The 19,024-nt window shown below is 33.6% G+C and overlaps 2 protein-coding genes and 1 pseudogene across 2 annotated transcripts; all 3 read right to left on the bottom strand.

Annotated features, from left to right (window-relative positions):
• Positions 1–1,769: 1,769 nt before the first annotated feature.
• Positions 1,770–4,338, bottom strand: LOC107921078 (F-box protein SKIP23-like; annotated as a pseudogene).
• A 130-nt stretch (positions 4,339–4,468) lies between these two features.
• Positions 4,469–7,015, bottom strand: LOC107921077 (F-box protein SKIP23). The gene has a single exon (XM_016850933.2). The coding sequence runs from the start codon at positions 5,995–5,997 to the stop codon at positions 4,603–4,605; it is 1,395 nt and encodes a 464-aa protein (XP_016706422.1). The 5' UTR covers positions 5,998–7,015; the 3' UTR covers positions 4,469–4,602.
• A 3,783-nt stretch (positions 7,016–10,798) lies between these two features.
• Positions 10,799–12,049, bottom strand: LOC107921555 (transcription factor JUNGBRUNNEN 1-like). Its single transcript, XM_016851393.1, has 3 exons — positions 11,922–12,049; positions 11,626–11,764; positions 10,799–10,936 (listed from the first exon to the last, which is right to left on the bottom strand). The coding sequence occupies exons 1-3, from the start codon at positions 12,047–12,049 to the stop codon at positions 10,799–10,801; spliced, it is 405 nt and encodes a 134-aa protein (XP_016706882.1).
• Positions 12,050–19,024: the final 6,975 nt, after the last annotated feature.

Genomic DNA, 19,024 nt, shown 5'->3' with positions numbered 1-19,024 from the left:
ATATTGCTCACATAAAGTACCTTATAATTGTCAAACATTTATCACCACAAATGTCGTTGAAATTCTATCAAATATTAACTTACCTTTGGGTCGATTAATAAACGCATGAATCACAAAAATATATAATTATCTTGATATTTTAAATAAACTAATCTAAGGAAAAGAGGTCACTTTGGTGGCATTTTGTTTCAATTAATCTATTTAAAATATTAGACGTCCTTAATTAAATCCCAAAACCAAAACCTGAATTTATTTGTTTCAAAATATTTCATATTTAAGCCAAAATAATTTGAATAAAAGTAAACTCCATCTCAAGATATCAGACACTCCATTAATATTTCATCTTTGGATGAAATATTAACTTGTGAGTGATATCTTGGTGTAGTAATCAACTGGCAATACGAACATGTCAAACAATAATCTTCCTTTGGGACGATTTATTGCTCACATGTAAAATTGAATAATTGTCACATGTTTATTATCACAGTTGCACATGTAATTTTGTTAAATATTAACATTCCTTTGAGCCAATCAATATTAATGTAGCTTAAGTTACATGCACACAACCTTTTATATTTTAAAACAAAAAAATTTCAATAATATAGGCCACTTTGGCAACTTATTATTTCAAATAAATTATTTAAAAAAAATTATATAAACATACCAATATTTAAATTTAAAATGTTCATAACAATAACCCAAAATAAGGTTGTCTCATTGCTCAATGGAAAATCGAATACCTTAATTTTTGATGAATTAAAATTTTATAAATCAAATCTTATAAATCTGAACTTAATGCTCATAATTATCATGAGTTTGCATCAAAATTTAAAACCATTAAGTTAAATATCTCAAAATTAACCTCATAATAATTGACATATCATCATAATTTAATCAAATATTCAAATTCATAATATACTAAAACCAAATACGCACAGCAAAATAACCTAAATCTCATCATATATTTGACCATACGATAATATATAGCCATTAAACAAAATAATAGAAAGCAATTAAGAGATTAAAAAAATAATATAAACCTCCATGCAATAAACATTCTTTAAAAAAATAGTCGACTTATTTACGAATTTTGAAATAATCCTCTTTGAATTGAATCTATACTTATATATGAAATTATGAAAATATAATGATTACCAACATTCACACCTTACTAAAAACATATTCAAACAATGATTGATTTAATATTTAATTGAAGGAATCAATTAAAACGATTAAAACGATGCCCGGATTCCTTTTTCCTAAAAACCAAACATCCATATCATGAAATAAACATAAAATAATTGACAAAAAGAACACGTTTGAAACCAAAGCATAAATCAAACTAGATGCAGAAGTATACTTAAATTCATCGATTTCTTGAAATGCGGTTTTGATCTTTTAAATTAGCACATAAGTAATATAAAAAATGTGTCTCTTTCTTTTCTAGAGATGAGATATTAGAAAAGTTACCTTAGGTGTAAGTTGAGACCATAATCTTAATATTTAACTTTTATACATTAACCTTAATTTCTACGCAGCACATCATCAAGTAGCAATTAATTACTAGAGTGTCTACATATATTTGACCCATACTGTCCAATAAAACTTAACCAAATTAGATCACTTTTAAATTGAGCTAATCTTTTATGATACTAAATAATAACATGTAATTACTCTTACTATATATATGATGTCCATATTTTCTACGCTCATGTCAATAAACATGAAAGAGATTAAGAAAAGACATAATTAATAACCATTAATTGAGAGTAGTTTTTTTATTTCTTATGTGCAATTTTGAATACATCAACCGAGTGTAGCATTCAAAAGAAGTTGAGAAACTCAAGAGTACATACAGAAAAATAACATGAATACATAAATTATCATGTCTACTATATACTTGAGTTAGAAAAAACAAAATTTGAAGCTCCACTTTGAGCTTGGAAATGGACGCTCTGTGCCGACTTCTTTACTTGCAGAAGAAGTTACTGTTTTCAAGGTATTTGCTGTTGGAGAGATGGCTAAATCGGGCTCAAGATACGTGCACTCACTTTCTGATGTAGCAGAAGTTATGGAATGAGTGGAGTTGCTTATAACTTCAGTGGAAGAAGTTACCCATTCTGGAGCTGGCCAAAACAAGTTACGTTAGGCAGGGCAATTCTCTAAGCGACTGGCTGTACCTGTTTCTAAATCAAACACAAGCATATACGTATATCCAATTCCATACTCATGATTACCATATCCTGGATAGTCGGAGAGATTTTCCGGATAGAAGATGAGGTTTCCTCTACCCCAACCAAATTCAGAAGCTGGCGCAGATATTGCTTCATGAAAACCCATAAACAAGATCTGATCCCTCAAACTCAAACTATCCATCCCACGTGCTCTTCTTCATTCATCCTCAAAACTCTAACAGGAACCACCTTCCCCGCTTCCCAAAACATTTCTAGGAACAACAAATTATCAACGGACTTAACCAAGAACTTTCTGCATCTGGAAGCGCGGAAACACTCTACATGTGGTAGGAAACTAACGATTAAAGATTGGTCAATGGCTATAGTTCTTCCATTTCCGTCGATGGCATAGAATTCCCATTGAATGAAATAATATCCTCAAGGCAACTCACATTTTCAAGCACAATCCATTCCTTTTCTCCCGATCTCAGAAGGGCCGAGATCCCGAACATGGAAAACATTATAAAATCATCACTATCGATAGTACTTGACCGCAAGAAGACAACTTTCTGTCGGTAGGTTGCGTAATGGGCCTCTATAGGATGATCAACACTAACATCATAATGACCAACGTGCTCATGACCCAATTCAAGGACCTGAAAGTTGGTTAAATCCAATACCTTCGGAAACTTTCTCGGAGGACGTTCCAGCCAAGGAGGATTCAACAGTTGCATTTCGACAGGGTGATGGTGGGTTGCATCTCTGATTTTGGCCAACCAGCAAGCTGGGGCTTCTGTTTGGTTAGCGCAAGACGATCTAATAAGTTAAAGGGTGTTTACGGAAATATAGCTCAGAGACCATTCACTTCTACCACGCCTTGGTAAAGGGAGATTTGTGGGTAGTAAAGGGTTAAGTTTTGGTGGGAGTGGAGCAGAGGAACGCCATGAAGAGCAGACAGATCGGAATCTGAGAATATCAAATCGGGCTTCAAGGCATTTGGCTATTAGAACTACAAGTTCCGGCGGGAGTTGAGACCAATCTGCCATTTGGGGTTTACAAGTTTTTGCTCCACTCAAATCTGCTAGGGTTGCTTACAGCTGCCCGCCATCTTTTGTTTTTATATAAATATATTCAGAATAGAATAAGGTATAAATAAATTTAAAATTTTGCTATGTTCGTTTTTTATTCTGTCTTTTGAGGATGACCTTCATTACTTTACCTTACTGTTAAGTAATTACAAAATAAAAACAAAACAAAAATGAAAACCCTAAAACTCAGTTTCCAGAAAATAATGTTTGAACATCAACAATGTAAAAACAGACTGAATAATCGTTTAGTCAATTGCTATATATTTTCATATACAGGGCCTTAAACTCATCAATCTCTGTTTAGGTTATATACTGTTGGTATGTATAATCACATACAAAAAGTTGTTATCAGCAGTTTCACATACAAAAAGTTGTTATCAGCAGTTTTCTCACATGTTTCCATTGTTGATCCACGATTCAATCAGGTCCTATAATCCACCTCCAAATTCACTCTGTTTTCTTCTTCTTCACCAATGACTTTGCTCTGTTTTATTTTATTTATTGATTTTCTACTCTTCTAAGTTACTCATATTCAACAAATTTTGAATATTTATAAGATATATGAACTCTTCTATTTTATGCATTTTTGTATTGTTTCTTTTAGGATACGTAGGTACCATACATGTAACTGGAAGGGGGAGGTGCGTAGCTTATACGAAAGAGGCAATGCAGGGTGATAATTTTTCAGAGAGAAGGGGAAAGAAGCAAACTATAAGTGTCAGACGTTGGGGAAACTGAAGGACAAAAGCAATGAAAATTGTATGCAAGAAAAGCACGTTGAGGAACGCCTTTGGTCAGTGCACATGCAGATATAGTGCAAGAAAATCGGGTTTAAATGCCCATAGGCCTTTGGCTTAAGTCTAAGAGGCCATGAGGAGTGAATTGAGTCCTACTTCAGTCACTGAAATGAGTACTTGATGACTCACTTCAGTCACACCAGCAAGAGCACGTTAATTTTGCTTCCTCTGGAAACTTCAGTTCAGAATCAGGATGGATGGTCATTGATGGCAAGAAGGATGTTCCGTAACGATAGTGCCAAAGCACAATTTGGGACAATGGAGAAGGTAGATACCATGGTGCCAAAACAATTCCACAACTCAGGAAACTATCATGACTCCATGTCTCTTGAGAGTGAAATTGATGCTGCGAATTGTCACTGACCAGGAAACATGTCAATTGAAGAAATAAAAAAGGCACAGGCTGAGATTATGCAGAAATTGGTGGAAATGATGTTGTCCATATAGAGATAAGCAAGGAAAAATCATAATAGTTTATACATGCCTGCACACGTTTTCCATAAATATTATACATCTATGGGTAAATGGGAGTCTTGAGAGGAGTTAGAAACAGCAGAATTTGAAGCTGCACTTTGAGCTTGGAGAGGGTTGCTCGCTGCCGACTTCTTTTCCTGCCAGATAAGTTACTCTTTTTGGGGTAATTGGTGTTGGAGAGAGAGCGAAACCGGATTCAGGATACATGCATTCATTTTCTGGTGTAGCAGAACTTATCGAATGAGTCGAGTTGCTTATAACTTCAGTCAAAGAAATCGTGAAATCAGATTCAGGATTCATGCATTCATTTTCTGGTGTAGCAGAACTTATTGAATGAGTCGAGTTGCTTATAACTTCTGTCAAAGAAATTACTGATTCTGAAGAAGTTACCCATTGTGGAGGTGGCCAGAACAAGTTACAGTAGGCAGGGCAATTCTCTAAAGGGCAGGCAGTACCAGTTTCTAAATCAAACACAAAGACAAGTCTAAATCCAGGGTCAGGATCATGTGGAGAGCCGAAGAGACCTCCGGGATAGAAGATGAGGTTTCCTTTACTCCAATATAATTCAGAAGCTGGTGCTGAAACTGCTCCATAAAAATCCAGAAATAAAATCCGATCCCTTAAACTTTCCATCTCATCCCACTTGTGATCTTCTTCACTCATCCTAAACACTCTAAAACCAACACCCTTATCTGGATTCGAAAGCATTTCAACAGCCAACAAATTATCATGGGACTTAACCAAGAACTTTCTGCTACCAGGAGAGCCTACATGTGGCAGGAAACTAACGTTTAAAGATTGGTCAATGACTCTAGTTTTGCCATTTAGGTCAATGGCATAGAATTTCTCATTAAATGAAATAATATCCTCAATGTCATACATAATTTCAAGCACAGTCCATTCCTTTTCTCCCGACCTCAGAAAAGCCGGGTATCGGAAAGACGCAAATATTATAAAATCATCACAATTGGTACTTGACTGCTGCAGAACTACTTTTTTTCTGTAGTCGTAGCATAGGGGCTCTAAAGGATGATCAATATACACATCATACAGACCAATATATTGCTGACCCAATTCAATGACTTGAAAGTTGGTTAAATCCAATACCTTTGGGAAGTTTCTTGGAAGAGATTCCAGCTTAGAATCTGAAAAAGGATTCAACAATTGCATTTTGAAACCGCGGCTTCCTTCTCCGATTTTGACCAACCAGCAAGCAGGGGCTTCTGTTTCGTCGCCGCGAGACGATCTTAAAAGGTAAAAGGTATATCTGGTGATATGGCTCAGAGACTCCTCAATTCTACCTTGGGTTCGGAGATACGTGGGTCGAAAAGGGTAAAGTTTTGGTGGAACAGAGGAACGCCATGAACAGCAGACAGATCGGAATCTGACAACATCAAATCGGGCTTCAAGGCGTTCGGCTATTAGAACTAGAAGCTCTTGTGGGAGTTGAGACCAATCTGCCATTTGAGATCACAAGTTTTGCTTTGCATTCAGATCTGCTACGGGCAACGGTAGCTGCCTGCCTGCCAACTTTTCTTATTAAACATATTCAGAATAGAATTAAAAAATAAAAAGTTCAAGTAAATCGATAAAATAAAATAAAAATGTTTTTTCGTTTTCTATTCTGCTTTTGAGGAACTTGATCACTTTATCCTACTCTAAAGTAGTTTCAAAATAAATAAATAAAAACCTTTGGACAGTTTTCTAGAAAATAATGGGAACATCTACAACAAATTACTGAGTGAAGAATTGTCTTGACTTTTGTCAAATGTTATTCATTTTCACATTGACGGACGCTTACAATTATCAACCAAGAAGAGATCAATTCTTCGAATTCTTGAGAAATAAATCACCAGTGACGTTGAACCAAGAAAAAATAACTGGCACAAAATATGTAAAATTAAAAGTTTCCCTGAAAGAAAATGGCAATAAATCCATACTCCATTAAGTTTTACATCAAGGCTTCAGCTTTGAAGCTGGAAAAAGGAAAAACTGCAAAGGAAGGGTATCTGATTTACAACATATTATGCAAGACCCTGGTGATATAGCTCTGAAGTTTGTGGAGCTGGGAATGGAATGCTCTTCCTTTTAGGTTTGAAAGTCAGGTCCACTTTCTTGTCTGCAGATGTAGGCTCACTTGCTCGGGGGTGTTCCCCTAACCTGGAAACTGCATTCATTATCCATCATATGACTCACTGGAACGGCTGTGTTATATTATTATTATTATTTAAATACTGAATGGTTGTGCTTGAAGATGAGAAGACTTGGGATGTTTATGAGGTTTTGCAAGAGCTATATGGACGGCTTCTTGACGAGATAAGATCTAAGGGAAGACCCAAAATTATTTCAATTATGTCTTATCAGTTTAATACCAGAGACATGAAAAAAAATAACGCGGAATTTCTGGGTTTCAATCAGAGATTCATTAAAGTCTCTTATCGAGCAGTATGCTGCTGTATCTTTTGATGGTTTGTCCTATTGGTTGACAAATCTTGCCGCATGGAATGCATGATTTAATTCTCGAATCTACCATTGCAGAAATGCCTGGGAAAGACTGAAGGATACGTATAACCTGTTGAGGTACTGACTGCTATCTGTTATTTTTGTGTTTTATTAGTGCATAGCAGTTTGCTGTTTATAGTAATCTGATTGAATGCCATTGAGTTAATAAAAGTTAAATAATTTTTCAAATCAACCCCAATAGTTAATTGGATTCAATGCGAGAGAAAAGAACATTGTAAATTTATTAGCTTATTTCGAAATGGTAAGGCCGCAAAGATATAGAAATAATGAAATGTCGTATGGTAGAATCTTTGATTCCAACTCCTTTGCTTAACTTGGAAGTGAACAACATTTTTGTTTAGGCTAAAAGTCCTTTCATAATTCAACTAGTTGAATCAATTCGTATAGATTCCCAAAGCAACCAGTTCAATACCTTTCTTTGAACTGATACCTTGACTGGTTCCGATCCAATTGGTCGGTCCAGTTCAAACAACCATCTCAAAAACCATGAGATTGAAGCCTAGAAAATGAATTTGGAACGTGGTTATCAATTAATGCTAGCACTCCCTTTTGGTTTTTATCTTCCTTCCTCTCATAGTTGTTGGCTCAAGTAATTAAATGGGTTTATTTGTTCAAAGCAGAAGTTGGTTGAACCCAAAATTTGGATTCTTTTTAACAGCATTGGACTCCAAGAAACGATAACAAAGATGTTGTAGTAGATGATGAAGATGAAAATGGATTTGCCGACTTTGATCCCATATCAGTTTTCACTAAGCCACTGGAAGGAGGCAATGCAGAGTGATGATTTTCCAAGAGAAAAGGGAAGCAAAACGAGTCAAACCTTGGGAAAACTGAAACAAATAATGGATGGAGAAGCAATGAAAGATATAGGCAAGAGAAGCATGTTAAGTATCTCCTTAGGTGCACATGTAACACCCCTAACCCATATCCGTCACTAGAACAAGGTTATGGAGCATTACTAGAATTTACAGATCAGATATAGACATTCAATGAAAGATATAGGCAAGAGAAGCATGTTAAGTATCTCCTTAGGTGCACATGTAACACCCCTAACCCATATCTGTCACTAGAACAAGGTTATGGAGCATTACTAGAATTTACAGATCAGATATAGACATTTAATATCATTCATCAATCATATCAAAAATCAATCATATACAATCATATTGTCCCTCATTTAAGCCCTCAAGGCCCAAATTATGCATTAGAAATAGTTCGGAACTAAACCGAGTACTCAGAGAATTTTTCACAAATCTCAAAGTTTTTCCAAGGTGCAGAGGACACACACCTATGTGGTCAGGCCGTGTGGCTCATACACAGCTGAGACACACGCCCGGTCTTAGGACGTGTGGGCGTTCAAAATAGGGCACATGGCTGTGTCCCAGCTCGTGTCCTTACCCATGTAACTCTCTAACTTGGCCGTGTGCATTCAAAATAAGTCACATGCTCGTGTGCTAGGCCGTGTGTAGGTGCAGGGGTCACATGGCCAAGCCACACACCCGTGTGGCAAGCCATGTGAAAAATCCTGAGCATTCTATTTTGAATTTTTAAGATGCAAGGGACACACGACCGAAACACACGCCCATGTACTAGGTCGTGTGTTACACACGGCTGAGACACATGTCCGTGTCTCTGCCCGTGTGGACAAAATAAGGCCATTTCCAAGCCTTATTTCCTCACCCAATTTGTCTTCCACCTACATTCACATTTTATCACATTCACAAACATTACCAGCCATTCAAATCAAGCCAAATTCAAGTTCAATTCATGTCAATATTCCCCATATGTCCATTCTTTTATCTTACCTAATTGATCATATAACATATATATATTTTACCAATTATATCATCTTAACTTATTTATCAACATACCTATATAATTTCTATCATTTATTCATTTCAAGACTCATCAAACACATTAAGACCATATATAACTCATCATAATATATCAATCACAAGCCATTCCAATGGCTAGCTACAACCAAACATTTACATTATCATTATTAGTCATATTTAGCCTATACATGCCATTATAATCAAAATTAGTTTACTATATTTATACCGAAAAGTCCGAAGGATAGTGTAATATAGCTCCGACCAACTTCTAACCTTTACGAGCCTCTGAGTACTATAAAATATAGGAATTAAATTAGAGTAAGCATTTAATGCTTAGTAAGTTTGTATAACAGGAACTTAATTTACCAATTAAATTCACATTTATGGTAAGCAAATAAACATGCTCAAACCAATTTGGCCAATAGCCTAGATCCTCATCAAGCATGTTAGTCAAGTAATTCACATAAATTCCGAGAACATGAATGAGCTCATCAATATTCAATTTCCACATATATGTATTTATTACTTCAAGTGTCCATGAACATATACATATCTTAACATATCTTTGTATTTCAAGTATTTCTCATAGTAAGTCATCTTGAATTCATATCATCTCATATCAGAACTTTACCCGTTGAATCATTTAAAATATCGATGGATACAAGGGTAGTACACATAAAGTGTACGAATCTGAAATCTGTCAATTCATATTCGGTGGTACTCGTTAGAGAACATAATCGGAAAGTCCTCTCTCAAGCTATATAACGGGAAGCTCAAGTGAGCCATGTCACAGGAAGTTTATCTGGGCTGTATAATGGGAAGCTCATAAGAGCCACAATCGGGAAGCTCATGCGAGCTAATAACGGGTAGCTCCGAAGAGCCATTAATCGGGAAGCTCCGGATAGTCATATATCGGCTAGTTCAAGCGAGCCATATTGGGAAGCTCTAGAGAGACATTAATCAGGAAGCTAACAAAGAGCCTTTAATCGGGAAGGTTATGAAGAGCCATATATCGGGACACTCATAAGAGCTGCAGTGTGTCCATAACACATGCAAGATCACAACTGATCGGGATGCTCCGAAGAGCTATTAACGGGAAGCTCGCAAGAACCATATAACGGGAAGCTCGCAAGAACCATATAACGGGAAGCTCGAGAGGGCTAATAATGGGCGCTCTTTTGAGCTGTGGTGTGTCCGCAACATATGCAAGACCACAACCAATATGGGAAATCATGTATCCATCGAATTTCATATATTCAAACGGGACTTTATACTTATCGATCATTGTCGGATATGTGAATACTTTCATATACATGACAATAATACAAACACTCACATACAATTCAATTAACACATATAAATTCGCAATTTAGTTACACTAACTTACCTCAACAATGTTCGTGAACTTATGTGCTACTAATTCATTACTTTTTCTTTACCTCGATCTAGCTCCGTATTTGGTCTATCCGGATCTATATGAGTAAATTTAGCTCAATTTAATAAAATTCATATTCTATTCAATTCAACTCACATCTTAGGCAAAATTACCATTTTTCCCTTATACTTTTAATTAATGACGATTTCATCTTTAAACTCGAAAAATGAAATTCATATAATTTAATTCTTATTCCAAGCCTAAATGATTTTTACATGTAACATTAACAACCCATGTATTTCATAAAATTTAAAATTTTTCTATGAATTTTACATCTTTACACCATGTTTGGTTGGGTGTAATGGAATAGCCATTACACCCCTACTCCGTGGCCCCACTCAATACGTCGTTTGGTTCGCTGTATTGCCCTAATACGGGCCTATTACGTTGCGAATGGATTCGGCATTTTCTCTACTTCAGCGCCGATTTCTAATCCCTTCCAAAAGCAAAGATTAGGTAATCGGTCTCTGTTTTACCCTCCCCTTGCCGAAATCGATCTCCACCCCACCCTCTCCCTCCCAACATCAACAGAAGGTGCCAGCGAACCAAACCTCCAACCGCTCCTGACTTTCATCTTTGCATCTTTCGCCGACTCCACGGTCTCAGATCTCTGGACGCTTTAAAGCAGCAAGTGAGTAATCTCCGCCTGTGAGTAATCTCTATTTCTTTCCTCTCTGCATGCATTTTTAATGGGTGTTATTGCAATTTTTTTTATAAATAAGAGTTTTCGGTGCGATTTTCAGTTCTTGGTAAATCGACATTTCGTTTCTTGCTGGTTATGATTTTTTTCATTATTTGTTTGGTTGTTGATCATGATATATGTATATATATTATGGTTTTGTTTCATCACACTCTTCCTTTTCTTCATCGATTATTGCAGGGTCTTCTTCATCGATTATTGCACTGTTCACTTAATCGATTTCCCTTTTCTCATTACAGGTTCTTTGTTCCAACACTTCTTCATCACACTCTTCCCCGATTTGCTCATTACAGGTTAGTTTTCCATAGGTATTTTCAATGTTTGTATTGCATGTTCGATTGAAAGGTTAGTTTTCCTCGATTTCATGTTTGTATTGCTGTTTCTTTTCCTTTGTTATGTAATCCAAAGAGTTTTAAGGCATAAGGGCAAGTATGTATTGATACATTGTGCACAATATCTTTTTTCTCAAATAAAATTGTCTCTTGTATCAATAAAATTGTGTCATGCATCATCCAATCAGTTTTAGTGCCTCTCCTTGCACTCCTCTTGTAATAAACCAAGGATTTCTTCAGATCTATGCAATCGTGAAATCCACCTACCGAATATATAGGCTTGTCGATCCCAGTAGCTTTCCAGAATCCCGACCCTGTTACCCTGTTTGGCCTTATGTTGTTCCTGTATTTTCTTTCTCTTTTACAAAAGAAGTACCATTCCTTCTCTGTACCACTGCTCAGCTTGCTAACTTTTGCACCATAATTAGTTAGCAAGTAATAAAAAAATATTACATAAAGGAAATGTGAAATTAACAAGAAAGAAAATTAAGATTATTGAATCATACTTGGAAGATCCCAATGATCATGTTTGTAGATATCAACATGTTTGATTATGTCAATACTAAAAGAGTTTCTTCTCCACTTTCCTTCTAAGATAAAACCCCACAAGTTCTTCCTCAGTAGGATAGAATCGAAAACCAGGGAGCAAAACATCTTCATCTTCAGAGATCATCTTCTCCAGCACCTCCATTTCTATGGTCCTTACTATTTCTTTTACCACTTTTATATACATTAATGTAACAGGCCTTATATTGTTTTAAGATGCGTGTGACCATGATTTTCTAGTCAAAGTCAGCCTGTTTGACTAGAAATATGAGATTGCTTGCTTCATATTTGAAGACTTTATAGCCGATAAAGATTTTGTTGGTTTGTAGATTTTTCACCAAAGAAAAAGACAATTAAAATCTGGTTTAACTTCTAAAATTAGCTTCTAATATTGTGTCTTGTGTACAATGTCTTCTAAAATCAGAGTTTGTATTGATGTTTATACATTGTGCGTTTCGGATTCCATAACTATTGAATGCCAGGCTTACTGCAGACTTGAGGCAGTGAGCAATGAAAATTGTCTACTGTTTTCAATTTAGACAGTTTTTTGATAGTCTGCTGTTTTTTGATAATCTGCCGTTTTTTGAAAGAGTTTACAATGGAAATTGTTGATAATGCTGTTTTTTCAATTCAGATATTAGTTTCTCTTTGTTAGTGAGTAGAAGATGAAACTGGAAATTGTTGCATTTGTTTTGATATTGTTCTTGATTTGTTCTGGAAATTATTTTGATAGTCTGCTGGAAATTGTTCCTGATTTGTTAGTGAGTAGAAGATGAAACTGGAAATTGTTACATTTGTTTAGATATTGTTCTTGATTTGTTCTGGCAATTGTTTTGATAGTCTGCTAGAAATTGTTCTTGATTTGTTAGTGAGTAGAAGATGAAATTGGAAATTGTTGCATTTGTTTTGATATTGTTCTTGATTTGTTCTGGAAATTGTTTTGATAGTCTGTTGGAAACTGTTCTTGATTTGTTTGTGAGAGGAAGATGAAGCTGGAAATTGTTGCATTTGTTTTGATATTGTTCTTGATTTGTTCTGGAAATTGTTTTGATAGTCTGCTGGAGATTGTTCTTGATTTGTTAGTGAGTAGAAGATGAAACTGGAAATTACAAGTATAGTAGGATATAGTTCTGTTATGATTTAGATTTTGAAATCAAATGCTGTAAACGAGTTACTTGAGCTATTATTTATATTCGATTAAGGGTTAATTATGTTGTTTTCTATTAAAGACTCAAATAATTATTGAATTATTTTACAAGGATTTTTTTAGTTAATAAGCTCTCTATTTTTAAATTATGTAAAAACAATCAAATTTCAATTTCGATGCTTATATAATGTTCAAATTTAAGATTACATCTTTATATTTTAATTTTTAATATAATTTGGTACATCAATATTAGCCTAGATACTTTAACCGATTAAAATGCTAACGTTAATTTTTAAACTTGATAATAATATTATTTTTTTTGTTTAATTCGAATTCATTATAATATTATTTTTATATAATTATGAAGTGATTTTTTTTAAATTTCAAAATATCACATTAACGGATTTTAACTATAACACATGTCAATAGCAGCATTTAGAAGAAGTTGAAAGTGAAATTAAGTCAATTTAAATATCAAACCTACTTTTTTTCCTCATAAATTCAACTTTAGCACAAAATATCGAAAAAAGTGTAATTATTGTTTCTTTCACAATCATAATTGCAAATACAATACTACATTTTAATAATTATTTGTAGATGTAAATGAGATTAAATTTACAAAAAACAGTTATATATATTTATACGAAATGAAATTTAAATTTAAAATGTTATAAAAGTTTTAAAACTTCAATTTCATTATTAAACTAAATCTTCATTCTTTATTTTAATTGTTTTAAAATTAGGTCACCTTAATTAAACTAATCATCAATAAATAAACTAATCAATGTTCAAACTTTGAGCATGCTTTATAATTTTAAATTATAATGAGTTTAGTTATAATCTAACAAATACCAACAATTAATTTTAGGTCAATTATACATATACCTTTAAATTTTAATATATTTAATATGTATTTAAATATATTTTCTTTCTTTATTGTTTGGGTGATTGATAAAGAAATGAAATTAAAGTTGCAATGATATCATTTAATAGATACTTTTTTGCTTCGTGTGTTCTAAATTTGTATTGTTTATTTTTATTTGATAATGTGTAATTGCAACTTCAATTCTTTGATAGTGTGTTCTAATTTTAATATGTTGCAGTAATGGCTCGTCTACCTTTAATTGCACAAAGTGTGAGGCGTAAAAGAATTGGTATTGCATTGACAATATGGTTGGAAATCTGTAGAATTGCGATTTGGTTCTTATTTATAATGGGTGCCAGCCTTAGCCTACATACTTATAGACCAAGGATTAGGTCCTATACCTTAGATTTTTATGCAAAACGGGATTATGTGAAAAGGCTTGTATATGCTAGTGACGAGACCTGTATTGAACAAGTTAGGATGAATAGAACTGTCTTTTTTAAACTATGTGAGATGTTAGAATCGTTAGGGGGATTGAAATCGTCAAGAAACATGCTTGTTGATGAGCAAGTGGCAATGTTTTTACATATCATCTCCCATCACCTAAAAAATTGAGTTATCAAGCATCACTTTAGAAGGTCCGGGGAAACTGTTAGCAGAGCATTTCATAGTGTTTTAAATGCTGTCATACGCTTACAAGATGTGTTATTTAAAAAGGCGGAGCCAATTACAGCTGATTCTTCTGACACAAGGTGGAAATGGTTTAAGGTATTGGACTGAGTTTTATATATAGCTTGTACAACATTTAGTTGATTTAGAATTAAATTAGTATTCTAACTCAAGGTTTTATATCATGTGATATAGAATTGCTTAGGTGCGCTTGATGGAACCCACATCAAGATTAGGGTTCCAACAGTTGATAAACCTAGATATCGAACGTGAAAAGGTGACATGTATGCTAGGTGTTTGTACACTTAATATGCAATTTGTTTATGTTCTTCCTGGTTGCGAAGGTTCAGTTGCTGATGGACGGGTTCTTCGAGATGCCATTAGTAGAAGACATGGACTAAAAGTTCTTAATGGTAAAGTGGATAGTTAGAGGACTTTAAATTATTCATTAAGATCAAACTTTTTTTGCTGAATTAATCATTTTTTTTAAAAAAATTATTTTATAGGTTGTTATTATCTAGTTGATGCTGGATACACAAATTATGAGGGATTTCTTGCACCATTTAGAGGACAACGATATCATTTGAACGAGTGGCGTCAGGGTTATCAGCCAAGTTCTCCGCAAAAGTTTTTTAATATGAAACATGCCTCAGCACGTAATGTTATTAAAAGATGCTTTGGGTTATTAAAACTTAGATGGAGAATACTTAGGAGTCCATCATTCTATCCTGAAAGGGTGCACAATAGAATTATTATTGCATGTTGTTTGCTCCATAATTTTATTCGAACCCATATGAGTATTGATCCTATTGAAGCGGATGTGGGAGAAGGATTACCTAGTAATGTGGTGGATGACTATGAACAGAATATCGCAAATATTCATCCATCGGATGCTTGGGCTACTTGGAGGATGGAACTAGCCAACCAAATGTTCAATGAATGGCAAGCATCTAGAATTTAGTTAGGTTTAGGGACAAAATGAGTTTGAGTTAATTTGTTTATGTTATTTTATGTATCTAGTTTGTGAAACTTTGGTGGTGTTTGAATTGATTTTTGTATTGTACTAAACTTGTTGAATTATAATTTAATTTCATTTCATTCAGCATGTGTTATAATTTTAAATTTAGTATTGAGCTTTTGATTCATGATATTGAACTTAATTATAATTTTATAAAGTGTTCACCTTTTGATTCATGATATTAATAGTAATTAATATAATTTATTTTTTTTAAGATAATTATGTCAGGTGTTCCAGAATCAAATGCTTCTTCTCAAGCTTCTCGAGGAACCAAAAGAAAATGGGTTCCAGAAGAAGATGCAGCATTGGTTTTCTGTATGGTGGACTTGCACAATGTTGGAACATTTAATGCTGATACCGGGTTCAAAGCCGGTTATTTAAACGAGTTGGAAAAAATGCTAGAAAAGGCTTTACCAAATGCAATGTTGAAGGCAAAACCTAATATTGAATCGAGGATTAGGTTACTAAAAAGGGAGTGGCCAATCGTGTATGACATGCTTAATGACCAAAACAATAGCAGTTTTGGTTGGGACGAGCATAGGCAGCTCGTTGTTGTTGAAGATGCGGTTTGGGACTCCTATTTAAAGGTAAGAATTATTTTAAGTCTTTATTATCTTATTTTTACCAAACTTATAACTAATATGATTTCCTCATTTTTTTAGAGTCACAAAGAAGCTGCTCAATTCAGACATTGTACTTTCCCTTACTACGACCAGCTTACTGCCATATACGCAAGAGATCGAGCGACTGGGAAAGATGCTCAAACAACTGCTGATGTTCTTGAAGAAATAAATGCTGAGGGTGTACATACTACAGATATGAATGAAGAAAGAAACTCATTCTATAACTGCGAAGCTGACGTCTCTTTGGATGACATGAATGTTTCTGCTACGGAGCCGCAACGAGATAGAGACCTAGGGGGTTCCTCATCTTCAAATAAGAAAAAGAAGAAATCTGATACTCGTGATAATATGTCTTCTTCATTTAATGAGGCTGCCACTTTATTGGCCGAAAACATGCGGGCCATTGGCGAACAAATCAGTAAGAGTATTGCCTCCGATGTGGTAGTTCAGCAGAAGTCAGAAGAATTCCAGATCATCCAAGAGAAAGCTACAAATTTATATTCAACCTTATGGGAAATTGAAGGTTTAACCGTCGATGAGCAGTATCGAGCTTTGAGTAAAATTCCAGATCATCCAACTCAAATGCTCGTTTTCTTTAGTTTACCTTCTGATGCGCGATTGGAATGGGTCAGAAGATTTCTTTCTGACCATTAAAAATCAATGTTCAAACTTTTTGATGTTGTAAAACTATATAACATATGGATTATGATGTAGAATTTCATTTTCATCTAACCTTTTGTTAATATAAGTTAATTATGTTTATGCAGAATATAATTCTCAAGTTATATTATGATTTTAGTAAATTCATATAAGAATATTTATTATTAAGAATTTTATGAAATTATATATCATTATTAAATTATATTTAATATTAATTATTTTAAATTATATAAATTCATATAAGAAAATTTATTATAAGAATTTTATGAAATTATATATTATTATTAAATTATATTTAATAATAATTATTTTAAATTATACAAATTCATATAAGAAAATTTATTAGTAATAATTATTTTAAATTTTATTAAATCATATATTTTAATTAAAATATATTTAATAATAATTATTTCAAATTATATTTTATAGTATCATATATTATGATTTTAGTAAATTCTTATAAGAATATTGATTATTAAGAATTTTATTAAATTATATATTTTAATTAAAATATATTTAATAATAATTATGTTAAATTATATTTTATAGTATCATATATTATGATTTGAGTAAATTCATATAAGAATATTGATTATTAAGAATTTTATTAAATTATATATTTTAATTAAAATATATTTAATAATAATTATGTTAAAATATGATTAAATTATTTATTATTGATATTAATAATCTTATTAAAATTTAATAACAATAACAATAACAATAATAATTTACCTAAACAAATTTCTGCTAAGGGTATTTAGTCATTTTAGTTTTTTTCCCTTATGCTATTACACATTTATTCCATTCAACCAAACACAAGAATATTATTACGCCTCTATTCCATTACATTCAACCAAACAATTGATTTGCTATTACGCCTCTATTCCATTACGCCTCTATTCCAATACAGCGAACCAAACATGCTCTTACAATTTAGCCCCTAAATCAAAATTTTATTAAAATTCACTTTACAAAAGTTGTTTATCTATCAACAACCTTTCATTTTCTACCATAAATTTCATAATTCATGTATATTCATCCATGGAAAAACTTTAATACTTTGATAACTTTACAAATTAACCCTCCAAGATAGCTAGATTAAGCTATTACGATATTGGAAATATAAAAATTCCTAAAAACAGGACAATATTACTCACTTCAATAGTTCAAGTACACCAACAAGAGCATATTGAAGATGCTGGTTCTGAAAACTTCACTGGAGAATTAGGACCGATGACCATTGATGGTTAGGTCATGCCAAAAAGAATATTCCGTAACGATAATGTCGATGTGCAATTTAGGAGAATGAAGAAGATAGATACAATTCAACAACTTAGGAAATAAACATGGCTCCCGTCCATGTCTACTGATAGTGAAATTCATGCTGAGAATCGTGCCCTATTAGCAAACATGTCACCTGAAAAAGGAACTAAACAAGCACAAAATGATCTATCAAACAATGCTACAAGCACTACAAATATAGAGAGCAATAATCCCAATCACAACAAGCTTAAACATTACAAAGAGTGGCATTGACAAATGCCAGAGTGTTGAGGCTGGTAAGGAATTGAGATTTTCCATGGATGAGACTATTGTTGAAAATGATTTTGTCCATATAAAGATAAGTAAGGAAAAATCATAACAGTTTTTACATACCAGTACACATTTTCAGTAAATATTAAATAGGTAGTCTTGAGAGTAGGAATTATAAACAGCAAAAGTTGAAGCCGCACTTTGAGCTTGGAGAGGAACGATCGCTGCCAACCTTTTCCTGCGGAAGAAGTTACTCTTTTTGTGGGGATTTGCTACTATAGAGAGCTAAATTGGATTCAGGAGACTTGCAGAAGTTATCAAATGAGTTGAGTTGCTTATAACTTCAGTTGAAGAAGTTACCCATTAAAAGAGATGGCAAAACAAGTTACAGTAGGCAGGACAATTCTCTAAAGGGCTTGTAGTGACGGTTTCTAAATCAAACAGAAAGATATGACTATATTCTGGACAGCTAGAGGGATTTTCAGGATAGAAGATGAGGTTTCCTTTACCACAACAAAATTCAGAAGCTAGTGCAGATATGGCATGATCAGAATCCAGAAATAAGATTTGCTCCCCCAAGCTTTCCATTTTGTCCCACCTTT

Source organism: Gossypium hirsutum, chromosome D01, assembly GCF_007990345.1.
Source record: "Gossypium hirsutum isolate 1008001.06 chromosome D01, Gossypium_hirsutum_v2.1, whole genome shotgun sequence".
Classification (NCBI taxonomy): Eukaryota; Viridiplantae; Streptophyta; class Magnoliopsida; order Malvales; family Malvaceae; genus Gossypium; species Gossypium hirsutum.
Note: the sequence above shows the minus strand (reverse complement) of the source record. Positions and strands in the feature narration are given on the sequence as shown.